This window comes from Plecotus auritus (assembly GCF_963455305.1).
Source record: "Plecotus auritus genome assembly, chromosome: 7".
NCBI lineage: Eukaryota > Metazoa > Chordata > Mammalia > Chiroptera > Vespertilionidae > Plecotus > Plecotus auritus.
In genome coordinates this window covers 168,152,929-168,173,289 of record NC_137774.1, presented here as the reverse complement: position 1 = coordinate 168,173,289, position 20,361 = coordinate 168,152,929, and the positions used below count along the sequence as shown (strand labels likewise).

The window sequence follows — 20,361 nt, the reverse complement described above, 5'->3', positions numbered from 1 at the left end:
CAAAAACGTATTGAGTCCCCACCTTGCACTGGAGACAGAGTAAGAGACAGAGAGGATGTCCCTGCCCTTCAGGAACCCAGGCTGGTGTGGCGGGGGGGGGGGGGGGGGGGGAAGAGGAAGAGAACCAACAATTTCAATGTTGATTCCTGTGGTGGGTTCCACCCTTCTGTGTTCCTCAGGGTGAGTCTTTGTTTACTCTCCGGAAGCGGGGAAAATCAAGACAACCACTCTTTCAGGTCTTCAGCCGGGTCTTTGTCTTGCCTGGGATTGAGGCTTCCTAGCACCCAAGTCCTCAATTTGAAGGCTTCCATTGCATTAAAATTAGGAATGCAGTTCCCAAGCTGTGTGCCGGGGAACCACAGGTTCCCACAACGAACTCCTAGGATGCTGTGGCCTCGTCTAAATGGTTGAGGGAAACACATAGACAGCCATTGGACACCACACAGCTACTCCCAGTAGGTCCTCGGGATCTAACTAGATAACAGGAATTAGCTGCTATTTCTTTCGGCAGCGTGGTACCGTGAAAAATCACTGAGACGTTAAGAACACCAACCGTCAGCCAAAAGTTGGGGAACCTCTGCAGTACGTCATCTATCAATTTTCCTGAGACTTCCTTATGGTTTTCTCCCCAAAGGGAACACACAGTTTGAGTCCTTCTTCCTCCAGGCAAGGCTTATCACCTGGGCCTCCTGCAGGGATTTCTCTGGGGGCCTGCAGAGGGCACCCTAGGGTGGGCACTATTCCCCTCTCTCCCCACAGCCTTCTCCCCCACCACTCCGGGCTCAGTGCTCCCTCCCCCCGGGTCTGGCACCTCCCTGGGGAAATCATTCTCAATCCTCCCCAGGCCTCTGGGAAGATTTTGCATTCCTCTGCCCACTTATGGCTGCTCAGCACCAGGTGGAGACGTTGGGGAGGCTGTGGTCAGCTCAACACCCCAAGATTAATTTCCATTTGCATCCCTGGTGAGAGGGGAAAGTCCTGTCCGCTCACTAACATCTCTTTGCACTGGTTTCTTGGTAACTAATATTCTGGGGCTGCTGTGCTAAAATAGCACTGAGCATTCCACATGAACTCATAATAAATGGTAAATGCCCAAATGTGTTCTAACTGGGAGGCTTCTCCCCGGCCTCTGGGACAGGGTGGGGCTGAAGTAGCGGAATGAGGGTGGGCAGGGAAAAGCGTTTAGCCCTGCCCCACTGTGGGGACCACAGACAGGAGGCTGCGGAAGGCTGCTCGGAGGGAGCCCGCGCTCTTCCCTGGGACTGAGCGGAGACAGCGAACACTTGAGCTGGGTCTTGAATGGAGAGTTAGAGCGACCCAGAGTCTTTTTTTTTTTAATAAATTTTATTGTTCAGATTATTACAGGTGTTCCTCCTTTTTTCCCCCCATAGCTCCCCTCCACCTGATTCCCCGCCCCACCCCATGTCCTTACCCCCTGCCACTGTCCTCATCCATAGGTGTAAGATTTTTGTCCAATCTCTTCCCGCACCCCTCATACCCCCTACCCCCTGAGAATTGTCAGTCCACTCCCTTTCTATGTCCCTGATTCTATTATATTCACCAGTCCATTCTGTTCTTCAGATTTTTTATTCACTTGACTTTTAGATTCACTTGTTGGTAGGTACGTATTTGATGTCACTTTGTTGTTCATAATTTTTATCTTTACCTTTTTCTTCTTCTTCCTCTTCTTAAAGAACACCCTTCAGCATTTCATGTAATCCTGGTTTGGTGGTGATGAACTCCTTTAGCTTTTTCTTGTCTGTGAAGTTCTTTATCTGACCTTCAACTCTGAATGATAGCTTTGCTGGGTAGAGTAATCTTGGTTGTAGGTTCTTGCTGTTCATCACTTTGAATATTTCTTGCCACTCCCGTCTGGCCTGCATAGTTTCTGTTGAGAAATCAGCTGACAGTCGTATGGGTGCTCCCTTGTAGGTAACTAACCGTTTTTCTCTTGCTGCTTTCAAGATTCTCTCTTTGTCTTTTGCCCTTGGCATTTTAATTATGATGTGTCTTGGTGTGGTCCTCTTTGGATTCCTCTTGTATGGGGTTCTGTGCGCTTCCTGGACTTGTAAGTCTATTTCTTTCACCAGGTAGGGAAAGTTTTCTGTCATTATTTCTTCTAATAGGTTTTCAATATTTTGCTCTCTCTCTTCTTCTGGCACCCCAAAAATTCGGATGTTGGTACGCTTAAAGTTGTCCCAGAGGCTCCTTACACTATCTTCATATTTTTGGATTTTTTCTTTTTGTTTTTCTGGTTGGGTGTTTTTTGTTTCCTCATATTTCAGATCTTTGGTTTGATTCTTGGGGTACGTTGATCTACAGTTGAGTTTCTGTATATTCTTTATTTCAGACAGTGTGTGCTTAATTTCTGACTGGTCCTTTTCCATTTTTTTGGTATTCTCATTAAGATCCTTAAAGGTCTCACTAAGTTCCTCAGCGGTTTTTAGAAGATTCTTGAGTAACCTTATAAATGAGGTTCTGAACTCTATGTCGTCCAGTAGTTTACTTTCTTCCATTTCTCTCATTCGTGACATGTTTCTTGGTCTCCGCATTTGCTGCTTCCTTGTGTTGATGGAGTGGCTTTGTGTGGTAGGTGACCTATAGGGGCCAGTAGCTCAGCCTCCCCAATCCCCTGAGGTGGACGCTCTTGGTACACCCCTTTGTGGGCTGAGTGCAAAGTCTTGGTGTAGTTAAGCCTTGATTGCTGTTGGCACACTGGGAGGAATTGACCTCCAGGCCAATTGGCTGTGAAGACCCGCTGTGTCTATAATGGAAGAACTGCTGTGCTGGAGACACACTTATGGTGCAGGTCTTGTTTCAGTGGGGCTTTGGTGCTCACTGAGTCTGCCTCTTGAATGTGTCACTTATGGATGTGAGGAGTTGAAATCTGGTGTCTCACTCTGACCACTAGGTACACTGGCTTCTGGATCTCCAATGGGGTGCAGGTCAGCTCCTGTCTGAGGCCACCCAGCAGGCGCTACAGCGAGAACTACAGTTTTCTCCTCTTTGCTTGGGGTTTGGAGGTTTTGGAGCTGTCTGACCCGGGCTGCAAGTTTGCTAGGTTAAGCTGCAATAGGGCAGGTCATTCATATGCTAAAGCCGCTGCTTGGAGCTTGGGTGGGTTTGTAGGTTGTGCGGGGCGGGGTCTCAGGGCGTCACTAGGCTAGGGCGTGGCAAACAGCGATGGCTGCCAGAAGTCGGCTCTGCGTCTCAGACCGTGTTTCCGCATCCCGCGCCCCAGCACAGTAAACAATTATTCCTGCGCGCAGCCCTGCTAGCAAGCCTCACTCACTTTCCGACCCCACGGCAGACAGTCCAGCTTCTCCCTGTAGGAGTTTGGGTCCCCCGCGTCTCCCCAGAAACTGGAGTTCGGAGTAATCGGGAGCTTATCTCCCTTCGGGTTGAAAACAGCAGTGCTCCCGATTCGCACGTCTCCGTACCTCAGCTTTTCAGCACTTGTGCACCCCTCAATGCTGTTTGCTCTTTCCTTCTAGTTGTAGAACTTCCACTCAGCCAGCTTTCCCGTGGTTCTGGGTGACAGACGTTTTGTCTTTTAGTTGTAGTTTTGAAATTGTTGTGCGAGGCAGCAGTTTAGGTGTTTACCTACGCCGCCATCTTGGATCCTCTCTCCAGAGTCTTTTTTTTTTTTAAAAAATATATTTTATTGATTTTTTTACAGAGCGGAAGGGAGAGGGATAGAGAGTTAGAAACATCGATGAGAGAGAAACATCGATGAGCTGCCTCCTGCACACTCCCTACTGGGGATGTGCCCGCAACCAAGGTACGTGCCCTTGACCGGAATCGAACCTGGGACCCTTCAGTCCACAGGCCGACGCTCTATCCACTGAGCCACACCGGTTAGGGCACGACCCAGAGTCTTGTCCACCATTAGAACATTCGTCTTTAATAGGAGGCCTGCTACATAGGAGCACCTGAAACATTTGTTATGAGCCAGTGTTATGTGAGGGCGAGTATTATATTCATCTTCACCCAAAGGAACTATGAATGTTTAATTGGCCAAGACTTTTATGAATTTAAATTTTTATTTTTTTTATGGAGAATAGAAGAAGGGTTTATATAAAGATTCAATAGTTCTACATGGAGAAGATAGAAGAGAAATACAACTATACATGTTAATAGCAAGGGGGAAAAGAAGGACATTACAATCCCCAGATTAAACTTAACTCTGACAAGGTGAGTTGGAGGTCATTTCCCAGGAATTCGAGGAGCCCGCCATTACTGGGACAAGGAGCAGGGATTCTAGGAAGTGAGAGTGGGAAGGGAGCCTTGGGAAACATCTGGCCCATTTCTCATCAGCTCAGAAAGGAGGAGTGACTTGTCCAAAGACACCTGGGCTAGATTCCAGTCCAGTGCACAGCAGTCAAGAGAGCAGTCTCCGTATGTGGGGTGAGGGGTGGCTTGCCAGCCCATATTAAACAGACAAAACCACCACCAACAAAATAAAAAGTCAAAACAAGGGTAAACAGAATAACGGCCCCCAAAGATCTCCACACCCTAGTCCCTGGAACCTGTGAATGTGCTGCCTCACGGAGCAACAGCGGCTTTGTCAATGTGGCTAGGAACCTGGAGATGCGGCGTTTATCCTGGGTTGTCCAGGTGAGCCCAAATAATCACGGGTCCTTAAGCCAGAGAACCTTCCCCCGTGGTGGTCGGAGGGAGACGGGCTATGGCAGGAGGACCAGGGAGATGCAGTGTGAAAGGAAGCCGACCTGAGCACCAACTTTGAGGGTGGGATGAGGGGCCACACGCCCAGGAATGCAGGTGGCCTCTGGAAGCTGAGAGACATTCTCCCCTGGAACCAGCCCTGCTGATGCCTGATTTTGACCCACTGAGACCTGTGTTGGATTTCAAATATAAAGACTGTAAGATCATACATTTGTCTTGTTTTCAACCACTGAGTTTATGGTGATTTGTTACAGCAGTAAAAGCAGGGTAATACAGGATACACACACACAACATAACCTCAAAGCGGGCCAAACAGCTTCCCCTCTCCCTTCCATCCTTTCTTCTCACTCTTTTGTGGTATGTTTGCCTGTTCAAAGCTCCTCTGAAGCTATTATTTTTAAAAACATATATTTTATTGACTTTTTACAGAGAGGAAGGGAGAGGGATAGAAAGTTAGAAACCATCGATCAGCTGCCTCCTGCACACCCCCTACCGGGGATGTGCCCGCAACCAACATACATGCCCTTGACCGGAATCGAACCTGGGACCCTTCAGCACGCAGGCCAACGCTCTATCCACTGAGCCACACTGGTTAGGGCTCCTCTGAAGCTATTTTAATCCCATTTCACCTGGATGGGTATGTCAGGATAGGAGCATGAGGCTTGCCGAGTGACTTGCTCTGCCCTTGGGCCCTAGGAGTGGCAGAGCCCTTTCCAGGATTGGCCCCGGGAGCGTGCCGCTCCTTGTGAGGCTGGATTGACCAACAGCAGCCCTGTGCCAGTCCACTCAGAATCCAGGGAAACGTCAGCGTCTCTGCCAGCCAAGAAACCAGGCCTGACACTGAGGCCATTGTACAGCCGGGCAAACAGCCTGAGGTCAAGGAAGAGGGAAGCTTGGCATTTACTCATGGCTCTCCAAGAAGACGGGCCTCACAGCAGGGGCTCAGGGTACTTGAAAAAGCTCCAGCCACTCCCTGTGATTGTGTGCCATGGCCGCAGGCAGCCGGGTAAGACCACTGACATTTACAGACGTTGCCCTGCCTGCCGTCTGTTATGTCACACTATTCGCACTTCTTTTTATTTTATTTTATTTTATTTTTATTGATATTTTACAGAGAGGAAGGGAGAGGGATAGAGAGCTAGAAACATCGATGAGAGAGAGACATCAATCAGCTGCCTCCTGCACACCTCCCACTGGGGATGTGCCCGCAACCAAGGTACATGCCCTTGACCGGAACCGAACCCGGGACCCTTCAGTCCGCAGGCCGACGCTCTATCCACTGAGCAAAACCGGTTTCGGCCGCACTTTTTAAAATATATATATTTTATTGATTTTTTACAGAGAGGGAGAGGGATAGTTAGAAACATCGATGAGAAACATCGATCAGCTGCCTCCTGCACACCTACTGGGGATGTGCCCACAACCAAGGTACATGCCCTTGACCAGAATCGAACCTGGGAACTTTCAGTCCGCAGGCTGACGCTCTATCCACTGAGCCAAACCAGTTAGGGCAGTATCCACATTTTATACGCTATTTAGCATCATCCAAACATTTAGGGAAATTTTTCTCCCTGCCTTCGCTTTATGTGATTGGATGGTATCACTGACCTGGAGCCTGGGGGTGGGGGGTGGCGGGTGGGGGCGTTCCTAATGAAATCAAATCAGTATTAAGTGAGTACAGGTGTGTGAATTCAGAGGGGTGTTTTCTTTGAAAACACATTCAGGCGTCCTCAAACTACAGCCCGCGGGCCACATGCGGCCCGCCGAGGACATTTATCCGGCCCGCCGGGTGCCGCTGCCTGTCCTGTTTAGCAGCCAACTCGTCCCGGGCCCCGCAGTGCGCATAGGAATTTGTTCATAGTTTTTTTTTTTTTAAAACTATAGTCTGGCCGTCCAACGGTCTGAGGGACAGTGAACTGGCCCCCTGTTTAAAAAGTTTGAGTCATAGATGTCTGAGGAAGATCAGAGTATGTGTTCAGGTGATTATGGGGCTGATTCAGGGGTGGGCAAACTTTTTGACTCGAGGGCCACAATGTGTTCTTAAACTGGACCAGAGGGCCGGAACAAAAGCATGGATGGAGTGTTTGTGTGAACTAATATAAATTCAAAGTAAAGGAGTGGAGGGGAGAGCAAGAGAACCCTCCACTCTTTTGGCTCCGCGGGCTGGATAGAACAGCCCATAGTTTGCCCCCGGCTGGGACAGCTACCCAGACCTCCGAAGTAAGGAGTATCACTGCGTAGGTAAACCCAACAACTCCTTGCAAGGTCAGTCAAAAGGGTCCAATGCTTCAGAAACCCTTTAATTATTATCGTTATTCCTGGTACGTAAACAAATGTCAAGGGCACACGTGGCAATGCCTTGGATTTTTGCAAAGTACAAAGTAACTGTGGAGAATGATTATTCACAGGACTCTTCAGGTCAGGGAAGGCTGTGAGCCTCCTGCTGGGGCTTGGATCGAATATGGGTCTTGGAATATTCCTGGAGTCTGGGGAAATAGTTAAGTAACAGTCCCAGCAGTGGGTCTAATGGAGGTGGTGAATCCCAAGTGGAAACTGAGAAGCAGGTCAACAGCTTGCGGACCCACTGGGACAACCAGCCCCGGAGGCCACGGTACAGGCCTCTGAGGAACAGTGAGTGTCAGCTGCTCACTCAGACCAGACCTGCCCCGCAGCCTGAGGACTGCACGTATTTTTTAAAAAATATATTTTTATTGACTTCAGAGAGGAAGGGAGAGGGAGATAGAAACATCAATGATGAGAGAGAATCATTGATCGGCTGCCTCCTGCACGCCCCCTACTGGGGATGGAGCCCATAGAATCCAAACGTGACTTCCTGGTTCATAGGTTGGTGCTCAAACACTGAGCCATACCAGTGGGCCAAGGACTGCACTTACGATAGAAAAATGGAAATACCTACTTTACAAATATGGACCCATACTGCTCTACTGCTAGTTTTTACTTTTCCTTCCAGATAATTTTGCATACATTACAGGGGGCTACTTCACCCATTAGTATTCCACTGCTTGTCCCATCAGTTAGGTGCTAACTCTCTAGTTAAAGACTTTTAAGTGGTTTTTAGGTGTTTGGGGTGTTTTTTTTTGTTTGGGTGTTTTGTTTTGTTTTTCATTTTAAGCAGCCAAATAAAGTCTTTTTCCTTTGTATATGTACCTGTTTAGTTCTTTAGAATAAATTCCTAGAGTTGGAATTTGGAATTTCTGGGTAAAATGGCTTAAAAACACATTACCAAATTCCCTCTGCAAGAAAGTATGAGTTTGTTGTCATACCAACAATGCCCATATGCTTACACTCTGCCAACACTGAATGTTATCAATCTTTCTAAAGTTTGCCAAACTGAGAATCAAAACAACTCATTGCTGTTTTCTCTTACATTTTAATTAGATTCAATGCTTTGGGGTTTACATTTAAATAAACGTTTATTTCTATAACATAATTACAATAGTTATAATAACTTGCAATAATTAGAAATAAGCATTTCTTGATGTCTCTGGGGCAAAAAGTACCTAATAACATAATAATATCTGTAAATTCAAAACAAAACTAAATCAAAATCCACCCCTTACCACATTCTAACATATCTCACTAGGATTAAATACAGTATGTCTTTTATCACATGAAACAGACATTAAAAAAATATAGTAACCGTTTGTGAAGAGAAGTGGCAAACAGCATTTCTCAGGAGAGCCTAGGACTAAGAATATTCATCACTGTGGAATGACTTTTAAGCTAATCTGCATCAAGACAAAATAATAACTAGATTTCTTTGAGGTCCTATGACGGTACAATTTTGTGTTCGGTGAGTCACATAATGAGAAGAGGGAATCAGTATTTAGGAAAAGAAACTCTGTATGGACTATGGCTTCACGATTGGAGTCCAGAGGAGAAACCCTGGGAAAACAAACACAAATGAGGTACAAGCCAACTTTCCATCTCAAGTATTGACACGAACTCCTTCACTAAGAAAAGGAACACAATGGCAGCTGGGGATGGGAAGTTGGTTGTTGTATTTCTAGAAGTTGCAGCCACAGCTTTCAGGACAAGAAACATTTCTGATGGCAGAGGTAAGAACACAGATAAATCCACACTTAAAATCTGCAGTTACTGTAGAAGCAAAGAGTCGTGGTCAAAGTGAACTCCCATTCTAATAGGAAGGCAGAACAAACCCCAAAGGCCGACGTGGCATTCTTAAATAAGGCCCTATGTTTTAAAGATATTCCTTTGCCTAACATGGAGGAAAAAAAATAGAATTTTATAATTTAGTCAGAAAAAGTCATACAAGATATATGCTTTATGTCCACGGGTTTCTGAAATCATATGCTTTTTAAAAATCTCAACCTTAATCAAATTTACCCCCACAATATAATATTTACGATTAAACCAACAAAACTGCCACAATGATTGCTCTCAAAAGATAATAACAGATTATAAGGTCTAATAGATTGTAAAATATAATAGAATGCAGTCAATTGGTTTTAACAACAACAAAACACACTACAGCAAGCATATCAAACTCGCAGCCGGTGGGCCGCATGCCTTGTCATATTTCTAGAAGTTGCAGCCACAGCTTTCAGGACAAGAAACATTTCTGATGGCAGAGGTAAGAATAGAGATAAACCCACACTTAAAATCTGCAGTTACTGTAGAAGCAAAGAGTCGTGGTCAAAGTGACCTCCCATTCTAACAGGAAGTTAGACATGCTTCGAGTTTGAAGCCACGAGTTTGACATGCTTGCACTACAGAGCCTGAACCATGATAACAATTTACAGAACTGTTTAACTTAATGAGAAAAACCTGCTGGATCAGTAAGGCATTGCTGCATCATTTCTCAGAGAGGAAGGCACACAGTCACTAGCAAGAAAAATCACAAAATGTGTAAGCAAATACCAAGACAGCAGATGGTGCACATGTGCAACCAAAAGCGGTGCCTCTGAGCCCTGGCTTTTATATCAAAGTAACATTACACTGTGCAGATGTACAACTCACAGCAACCCAATTCCCTTCTCTAATACAGGCTGATCATTTTTAACAGACGACCAATCTAGAAGAAAAAAGGAAAAATCAAATTTTCTAAAACAGTTTTATTTTCAGAAAAGCTGTTTTGTCTCTTAGTATTGGGCAGGTTTTTAAAAAACTGTTTAACTGGTATAATATTTTAGAGGCGTGTATAAAGAAATTGACAGCAACTAAAACAATTTTAATGGCACATCCAGGAGTTCACATTCAAAATGACATTACTGGTGAGTTCTTTTTTGTGCGTGAATTCAAATTCTATATTATGAGCCAAGTAGCAATACTTTGTTCATGTTAATATTTTGTTAAATTTAGTTAGGTTTTTCAAAACAGTTAAAACCCTAACACATGAGATTTTTGGGCAAAGATACTGACATAATAATGCTTCAGGAAGATGTTACTATAGCCAACATATTGCAATAATTTCCTAAAGTGATTTCTGAGACAACTAGGGGCCCAGTGCACAAATTCGTGTACCTTGAAAGGAACTGTGGGCCACAGGCTGCGGTGGGCACAGGGGCGGGTCTCAGCTCATCCTCTGCGCCGCCTAGCCCCTCCTGCCATGGCCCCTGGTGCCGTCTGCCGGCAGCCCCGCTCCCGCCGCCACCACTCCCATGAGCTGACGGCACCGGCCCCGCTCGCACCCGCTGCTGGCACCAGCCCCAATCGCTCCGCGCCATCAGCGGGTGCAAGCGGAGCCGGCGCCATCAGTGGGTGCGAGTGGCGGCTGCCGGCCCTGATCACCCCTCAGGAGCAGGGGGAGGTGGAGGAGCCCTGAGGGGTGATTGGTGCCAGCAGCCACCGCTCGCACCCACTGATGGTGCTGAGTGATCGGGACTGGCACCGGGCGCCAGCAGTGGGTGCGAGCGGTGGCTCCAGCACTGGCAGCAGGTGCAAGCAGGGCCAGTGCCAGCAACGGTGCCAGCAGCGGGTGCGAGCGCCGGGTGGGACCATGGCGTGTGGGAGCAAAGAATTTTCAGTAACCACCAGAGGCTCGTCCCGATGACAGCGACCAGTGCCCTGCCTTCGTCTGGCGCCCCCGCTCACCTGCTCCCCCATCCCACCATGGCCGATGCCCGCCACGTTCTGTGCACACCCCCTGGTAGTCAGCACACATCTAGCGACCAGTTGTTCGGTTGTTGCACCATTCGGTCTATTTGCATATTAGTGTTTTATATATATAGATAACCTAGATCTAATCTTAGTTACTGCCTTTTATGAATGTTATAATAATTTCAGCACAACTGCACTGGTGCTGATCCTGCCAGTAACCACAACTCACTAAAGCACTTGGCAATTCCATTCCCGTCGGGGTCCACACAGATGGGCAGAAGGAAGTGTTAGCATTCACTATACTAGTACATCTTACTCATGGTCTCATTAACTTTGGCCTTTTCACTGTTTCAGTATCTCAGGAAAATAAGGATCCAAAGATCATGCTAATCTTCCACAAACTATTCACCCTAAAATTTGAACTATTTTTCATCAGGAAATCAACTACCTTAAAACTCTACTTCCAGAAAACTTAACTGGATGTTAATCTAATCAAGTTATTAGTAAAGCCAGATACACAGAAGAAATAAAAAATAGAAATGGAATAAATGGAACTCTAATACTGTATGAAACTGTTATAGAGAGAAAAACAAAATTACAACAAACATACCATTTAAAAAAACTGTACATGCCTCCTGAGCAAGAGGATTCAGGAATTATAGTAATTAATGTAAGTACCTAATATGTTTTCTAAAATTCACTTTAATGTTGGGTATCCTTAATTATCATTGTCCGAACCATTTGTTTCTCTGAGGCTGCTGCATGGTTACCTCAGACATCAATATGAATTCCGTGTTTTGAAGACATCACCTGTCTGGTCCCTGTTAAATACATGACCAGGGAACAGATGTGAGGTAAAGATGCTGTGCTTACTACATAAAGCCAGAGTGGCAAGGGAGGAGTTTTTCCAAATGGGCATATCCACAGGCCGTGACGAAGGCCATCTCGGATATGATGTGAGGTCCAGGATATGAAGACCATCCAGGGAAGGAAGCACCATGAGTCTTTGAGCTTGAAGAGGTGCATGGTACACTTGAGGGTCAGAACCACGGCAGGAATCACAGTAGAACAGTGAAGGAAGGGTCTTCGTGAAAGAGTCAAAGCAGCCTGTGGGGAGGGCGGGGAAGCAATACCTCTATCATTTCCTTCTTAGCAAACAACATTTTACACATGCTTCTTAATACTCTAAAATATTTTCCTGCCTGGACAGGGTGGCACAGTGGTTGAGTGTCAACCTATGAACCAGGATGTCACCAATTTGATTCCCGGGCAGGGTACATGCCCCGGTTGTGGGCTCAATCCCCAGTAGGGGGTGTGCAGGAGGCAGCCGATCAATGATGATTCTCTCTCATAGACATTTCTCTCTATCCCTCTCCCTTCCTCTCTCTCTAAAAATCAGTAACACCCATATTAAATCCTAAATGTATAAGGTTTGTGTAATTTTGGAGTTTTAAAGAATTGTCTGGGGCCTCTAAGAGTGCTGCAAAAAAAAAAAAAAAAAATCGCACAACCAAATAAAATGTTCTTCAATTAATAAAGGCACAAGAGGGGAATATTTTTGTAGTAATCACTTTATATTAGTGATTACTTTGAATACTTTCAGAATTTATTTACAACATTTAGAAATATTATATTATTTTAAATAAGTATTCTAAAGTTGAATAAACTTCAGTAAAATCTCTAAACCATTGCAAAAAAAAGGTAACAAATATCTAAACAAATGAAAAATTCAGACTCAACCCCTCAATGAGCCGAGTAAGGCTTTGTCCCACGCAGTCTAAAGGCTAATTTGCAACTAGATAAGATTGCCTAAGTCTGAGTCAACCACACATCCTCAAAAACATTTCAGAACAGGATAAGTAAAACCTCACTCAGCACACACAGAAGTCAGAGAATGCTCAAACTTCAACTCCTCTGAAGTATTAAACACCAAATCATGAGCTCTCTCTCTCTCATACTCCCACCACGAGCCAAGAAAGACTGATTGAAGAAAAATGAGGAGAAACAGAAGACTGATCTAAAATTGTCACTACAGCTCTAGCTGGTTTGGCTCAGTGGATAGAGCGTTGGCCTGTGGACTGAAGGGTCCCAGGTTCGATTCCCGTCAAGGGCATGTACCTTGGTTGCGGGCTCAATCCCTGGCCCTGGGGGGGGCATGTGCAAGAGGCAACCAACCAATGTGTCTCTCTCACGTTGATAATTCTCTGTCCCTCCCCCTCCCTTCCACTCTCTCTAAAAATCAATGGGAAAATATCTTCAGGTGAGGATTCACAACTACAAAAACAAAATAATAAAATCACCACTACAAAGAGAAAGGACAACCTATGTACGAGAATACTGAAAAGGGTCCCGTTGGTCCGAGCACGGACCACAGAGAAAGGATTGAAAAGTGTGCATGATTCGAGGCTTTGAAAGGCACTGGTTCTGGGGATGAAGATGGTGACAAGAAAGGGAGAGGTACCCATTAGAGATTGGGGGTGGGGGGTGGAGGGGGGGAGGGAGAAAATAACAAAGAAAAATATTTAAGTATCTATAAAAAAAAAATTAGAGGACACAATCCTCCCCCACATTAAAAAATAAAGTCATCCATTGAAGGGACTGCACCTTGTCAAACTGCTAAATCAGACTCCCTGGAAACTGGGAACCACGTAACCTCCTGCTTAAAACAGTATTCTTTAACCCTGACCTACCGACTGAATAGCACAGTTTACTCTACATTCCTCTTCCTTCTCCCTTCCCCTCCACGTTTTTGGTTATTTTATTTCTAATCTGTCAGAACACCTAACTTTTCTGCATGATTATTCCATTTTTGTCTCCATCTTCGTTTGTAAGCTCTCCGCGTACAGAACATCATGCTCCCCAACAGCAGGGGGACGAGGAGGCCTCTGGTAGTCGCTGCCTGGCGCTGAGGCTGTGTGCGTGCAGAGCAGGGTCCCTCTGCACATTCTGGGAAGCCTGTTTACAATAACAGATGCTGAAGAAGAAAGGGGAGATTTCTGTTGCTTGGCTGATCTCTAAAATATCAATGCAGATTTTTTACTCAGAGAAAAACAATGACTAATGAAAGAAGAAAAGGACATAATTATGAAATTATAGAAGTAAAAATAGATCACTTAAAAATAGAAGTAAAAATAGATACTAAAAATGAGTCTCATAAATATTTATTCTGTTCTGATATTTATTTACTGATGATCATATACAATCTTATGGTGAATGTGAAAGCATTTTAATACCTCACTCAAAAAGAAGGTTCAATAAGGGGGCTGGGTGATAAAAAAGGTGAAGGGATTAAAAATATATATGTATATTTATATAAATAACACATGGACACAGACAACTACACTATGGTGCTAGCCAGAGGGACAGGGGGTGGGCGATGGGGAAGAGGGCAAAGGCAGGATAAATGGGGATGGCAAGAGACTGCTTTGGGGGACAGGCGCACGAGGCAGTGTGCAGAAGATGTTTTGTTGAGTTGTATAGTTGAAACCTGTATGGTTTTGTCACGCCAATAGACTCAATAAAAAATAAGTGTATTAATTAAAACAAAAAGGATCCGTATCAGCACGACCTCATTTAATTCTTCTAACAATCCCATTAGTCCGGGGTTATTTACGAAGAAGAAATGGGAGACTTAGGAAGCTAAGTAACTTCCCCACGTTGTGGATGTGGTGGCAGAGCTGGGGTTGATACTAGGTCTGCCTCACCCTCTGGCTTGTATTCTTAACGCCACGGCTTCTCAATGAACCAAAGAATAAGTACAGCATACGACCCAAATAGCTTAAAAATTACAATAAAGTAGTTAAATTCTCGATGAATGAATTTATGAACCATACTTTTCATAATGCTTCATAGCTTATCCCACTCTCTAACCATTTTTGTTAACTATTTGCTAAGGTGTGTCATTTAACATGCTCATTTAATCCTCACAACAAACCTTTGAGGTAATTAACGTTATAATCCACATTTTACAGATGGGGAAATTGCGATTTAGAGAAGTAAAGGTGTGCTAACATTACATCCTAGGATTCACACTCAGGTCTTCTGACCCCAATCTTGTGCGACCTCCGCTTACAGCAAAAAAGTTAGTCTTTAACCGGGGATTACTGATTCCGTACTGGTTACGTCTCTAAACAAGTAAGATGACCTCTGAGAAATCCCTCGTACAGTACTTGACACAGAGCAGGAAGAAGCAATCAGTTATCCTTTGCTTGACAAATATCTGCTGAACACTTAGGAGGTAAGCCAGGAACTGTTCTAAGCCAGGGGGAGCCAAGCAAAGTCCTTCCTCTATGAGTTTATATTTCTTTCCTTGACATGTTTACAGATCATAAACATGTAAAAGATAGGCAAATCTGTTGACACTGAGAAAATATTATCTGGACTGCTAGTTTAAGCTTAGTTCATTTGCAAGACTAATAGTCACTGTCTGGCTAAACCCCGACGCCTTCGTGAAATGCCTCCATTTCTCCACGAGGGACTGTGCCCTAATCAGCCCACTGAAATGCACACCTTTGGCTCCAAGAGGGACTCAGGGAATGAGTCCATTAAAGTCATTCCCCAGGGATGGAATCACCTTTGTTTTGTTTGTTTGTTTATTAAATAGTTGACTGAGTTTTAGAGAAAGAGGAAGGGAGAAGAGAGAAACACCGTTGTGAGAGTGCAGCTGCCTCCTGCATGCCCCCCAACGGAGATTCTGGAATCATCTTAAAGCCACTAACTGGTATGGAGCAGCGGTGAACCAGCGGTCGCCCACCTTTCGGACCTCAGGGACCACCAGTGGTCCGCGGACCACCGGTTGGCGACTGCTGCGAGCATGCAGATCTGCGTGCTAAATGATAAAACATGAAGAATGTGTGGGAAATGTAAGTATGGTCGAAGACGGAACACACTAACACAGAGAGATGGGGCAGCCCTGAGAATGACCCCATGGTCTGTGCATACCGTCAGGAAGTATGTAGTGGTCAAAAAAGTTGGATTAATGGGCTTTCTTATTTCACATTTTTTAATCCTCACCAGAGGATATGTTTTTATTGATTTTTTGGAGAGAGAGGAAGGGAGGGAGAGAGAAAGGAAGGGAGAGAAAGAGAGAGAGGGAGAAAGAAACATTGATCAGTTGCCCCCTGTACATGCCCGGACTGGGGATTGAACCTGCAACATAGGTATGTGTCCTGACCAGGAATCGAACCTGCCACCTTTTGGTGTACAGGATGACACTCTAACGAACTGAACCACTCGGCCAGGGCTGGGCTTTCTTATTTTAAAACAAGGTCAGTCTTCTCTAGTTCTAACTAAAATGATGCTGTAAAGTTGGATATAATGGTGCTAACAGAATCAAAGGAAAATTAAACAGATATGCTTCTTACCTTTAAAGATAGGGATCTAGCTAGTAAAAAGTGGTCTACGTCAATAACAGAGGCTAAAAATCCAGCTAGAAAGATTTCTCTCAAGTCAGTCTTCTTCTTGATTCCAATGACTATTGCCCAGGACCACATGCCAATCACACCATGCACTGCGTTATCGGAGAGGGCGCGAAGCCAGGTATTTTGCTGAATCATGGAAAACTGCAGAAGTCTGTCAGCTACGAGGCAGAATATCCCCAGACCGAGGCTGGAAAGAAGAGATTGAGTGCTACAAGACTGGAGTAAAGCCTGGGTCTTCTCAGTCTCGGATGCCATCGCAAACAATGTGTCAGTGTACATGAAGAGCCATCAGGAAATGAGCCACTTATTCTTGTTGACATTCCCAGTCACCCTAAAATAGAAAGGAGAAAAACACACAAATGCATATTATGGGCTGCCATACAATAGCTAAACAAAACATCATCAGCAGTAATTTTATAAATAAATATAAAACCAAGTTGTAAAAACGGGTATTCCTTTTTTTAAATTACTGTAATTTTATTTTTTCTAGCTTTCTTGAGATATAACCAATCTAGTACATGGCGTAAGTTTAAGGCGCACAACGTAATGATTTAATATACATAATGTGAAGTGACTACCACAAGAAGGTTAGGTACCACATCCATCAGCTCACATAGTCCACTTTTCTTATGTGTGGTGAGAGCACTAAAGGTTACATTATATATAATAAGCTATGTGGCCCAAAGATGACAGTTTTGTAGGAAAAGCAGGTTAGATGGTAATGTGTAGCATGGGAAATTTAAGGAAGCCCACTGACTGTAATGTATTACTTTGAGGTCATCTATCTCTCAGAAATGTTTACTGCCCGGTAGTGGGCATCCATTGTCTACGTACCCAGCAACTACCTTCCATACTTTTTCTGATATCAGCCCCTTCCTTTGGGCAAAACTGCTCATCACGATATTTTACTGCCAAAAATAACAGCAGACTTTCATGTAAAAGGAACAAAATGAAAACAAGAAAGAGATCATGAAGATGAAAAGCCTGATTGCCCAACTAAAAGGTTAATAGGAGCAATGCATAGTAAATGAATGCTTCAAAAACCACAAGTGAGTATGAACATTTTCAAAGAATTTTCCCAAAGCTTGAGTTGGGTATTGAAAGAAAAATAAATTAAAAAAATAAAGAGAAAACCCTTTAAGAGTATTTAAGCCCCCCCACCCCACCAAGGTTATCTGCAAAAGAGAATGTGATTAACATCAACAATACCAAAATATTGTGGGGTACAGAGTTCTGAGAGAAAATGGATCATTACTGTAGGATTCTAAACATAACTAAATTATGGGAATTATGTCACAATCATGAATTTTAAGAGTTTTCCCTTAGAAATTATAACACCTAGGTACAATTTCTTGGGGAAAAAGAATTGAGGAACAGGACTTCTAAATCTCTAGGGGAAGGAAGAGGGAAAAAGAAAACTTGATTAATACAGCAAAACAGAAAAGGGAAAAAAGCAAACAAGAAAATTTTACCACCCCCATCAAAGAAAAGCAATTGGAACCAAACATCAAACACAAATACCACAATAAATGTGAATGTCTTAAATTTCTCTAGTAAGAGACAGATTGAGCCCTGGCCAGGTAGCTCAGTTGGTTAGAGCAGTGGTCGGCAAACTCATTAGTCAACAGAGCCAAATATCAACAGTACAACGATTGAAATTTCTTTTGAGAGCCCAATTTTTTAAACTTAAACTTCTAACGCCACTTCTTCAAAATAGACTCGCCCAGGCCGTGGTATTTTGTGGAAGAGCCACACTCAAGGGGCCAAAGAGCCGCATGTGGCTCGCGAGCTGCAGTTTGCTGACCATGGGGTTAGAGTATTGTCCCAATATGCCAAGGTTATTGGTTGGATCTTGGGTCAGGGCACATACAGAAAGCAACCAATGAATGTACCAGTCAATGGAACAATATATATATATATTTCTCCTTTCCTCTCTCTGAAATCGATTAAGAAAGGGGGAGGGGTAGATGGAGACAAAAGGAAATATCTTCTGTTTTAAGCCTCTAAAGTTTTGGAGTAATTCATTATGCAGCAGTAGATAACAAAAAGTTGCTATTTTTAAAAAGGTATGGTCCCAGAAACACACAATTCTGACATCTATTCCTCTCCAACTATTGGTGCAGATATTTAGATTCTCAGTATGAGGTAAATAAATTTAGTAAGTGTACTTCCTCTTATTTATTGTCTCTGACCAGGACACCTAAGTGACCCCTTTTTATTCTTACCCCTTTCTAATTCCTGCTCCTCCCCCTACAAATAAAATGGATTCCAGGAGCCTCCTAAACTGTAAAAGAGCCTTCTGTTTATTTTACATACACACTTTTGGGGGGGGGGTCAGGTTCCTTAAGAGTAGTAATTACAACTTTCTTTTAAGCCTGTCATGCATAAAATCTAATGTGCTGAGGTGCTTAATAAATATTTCATTATTATATTAATAAAAGGGATAAGCAGGTCAGCAATCCTCAGCCTACAACCAAAGATATTAATTGGATAGGACTTCTCTGCCATAATAGCCAGTTTCCACATCACACATTTCTCTCTCTGACCTGCAGGAGCCACTGTCTGCAATGGCCAAACTGCCCATTATAGTAAAATGCCATCAATTATGGGGCCTTCAAAGTATATATAGCAGTAATCTTCCCTTCCCTTCACTCCACGAACACATAATTAGCAGTTACTTTAATTATACACTGTTATGTATTGTCAGTAACTTCTTAGACATATTTCTGCCAAAACAAATCAGAGCTAATAAAACAAAAAAACAAAAAAGAAAACAAATCAGAGCTAACAAATTCCCAATGTAAATATCTTCTACTTCACCCCCTTCTTCTCCCCAATCACATTTACAAAAGCCCCAAATAAAAGCACATTCTAAAATTGGAAAACTGTCTTTATTATGCTTTACAAATAAGTCCTCTTCACCGAACTGGAGTTGCTGCGAAGCTTATATTTCTTTAATGCGACAACACCCAGAAGAGATGCCAAATCTAACGCAGCTAATTTGCAAAGCAAGGAAACACAAATGGTGCTTGCTCACTTGCACGGAAACTTTCATAGCCTGCATATAAAATGTTTAGAGCCTATGACCATTACGAATAAAACATACAATTCCATATTTCAACTTGATGTTTCAAGTCTCAGCAAATTCCCAAAGTCATACTTTCATCAGGTGGGTGCGATGCAATAATTACTAACATGTCGATTAAGAAAGAGGATAGGAAGCCGCGGCGTCTGCAGGGAAGGGACCATGTCACACTCGTCGCATTCACGCCTCCAAGGATCCGGGGCGCGTAAGGGGCTCCGCCGCCAGGTAACGATGGCAATGGGCAGCTCTATCAGACCCCGGGACCCCCGGCTCCCCGCCCTGGGCCAGGGCAACGCCAGGGGCGCGGAGCCAGGGCAAGGGATGGGCTCCTGGGGGACCTAGAAGGGGCGACGAAGCCAGAGGGCGCTTCGCGCAGGTCCCGGGCCCCGGACGCCGGCCACCCCGCTGGCTCTCGGGTCCGCGCGCCGGCCGCACCCGCACGCCCTCCCCATCTGGAACCTGGACCGTCCAGACTTCGGGCTCAGGGGGTCCCCGCCTCGGGCCTCCCACTGGAGGACGTAGTTTCGCAGCGTCCCTCGCAACCCTCCCCCCCCCCACCCCCCCACCCCCCCCCCCGCACCGGTCCCTCGCCGCAGCCCAGCCGCACCCACCCTCGGCTCTCGCGGCAGAAGCCGCCGCATCCATGGAAGCCCCGCCCCTCCTCCCCCGCCCTTCGCCGGGACCATAGTGACGCCGGCGCGGCCAGAGCGGCTCCTGCCCACGCGCCGCCGAGAGCACGACGGGATACGGCGCCAATCTGAGCCAACGGGAGCCGTTGTTCGAATGCTCTCTGGCGGAGGGACTGGGTACCTCGCGTTCTCGCCCGTCCTTTCCCACTAGAAGGAGGCCTGTAGGACAACGGGGTGAGAAGTGATCAGTGCCTGTCGGTTCCTTCCGTCGAACCTGGATTCGTTTTCGGTTTAGCCGGCGCCGTGCCGCGGACCTGACTGGCGGCCGGGAGGCCGGGCCGCAGAATGAACCGCACCAACGGGGAACCGCAAGCCTGGTGCCCGGACACGGGAGCCACCGGCCGCGAGGACCCCGAAGGGGGAGAAGTATTCCTCACTCCTGCGATGGCCCCGGAGAGAC

At 45.2% G+C, this 20,361-nt stretch overlaps 1 protein-coding gene across 3 annotated transcripts; it reads right to left on the bottom strand.

The window, feature by feature from the left end:
- Positions 1–8,061: 8,061 nt before the first annotated feature.
- TMEM267 (transmembrane protein 267) lies at positions 8,062–19,909 on the bottom strand. 3 transcript variants are annotated; one of them, XM_080682810.1, is made up of 3 exons: positions 19,383–19,909; positions 16,131–16,518; positions 8,062–11,874 (listed from the first exon to the last, which is right to left on the bottom strand). In XM_080682810.1, exons 2-3 carry the CDS (start codon positions 16,464–16,466, stop codon positions 11,539–11,541), a joined length of 672 nt encoding a protein of 223 aa, XP_080538936.1. In that variant the 5' UTR covers positions 16,467–16,518; positions 19,383–19,909; the 3' UTR covers positions 8,062–11,538. The 3 variants fall into 3 exon arrangements, with proteins under 3 accessions (XP_080538936.1, XP_080538937.1, XP_080538938.1); XM_080682811.1 differs by having other exon boundaries at positions 19,294–19,821; XM_080682812.1 differs by having other exon boundaries at positions 19,348–19,821.
- Positions 19,910–20,361: the final 452 nt, after the last annotated feature.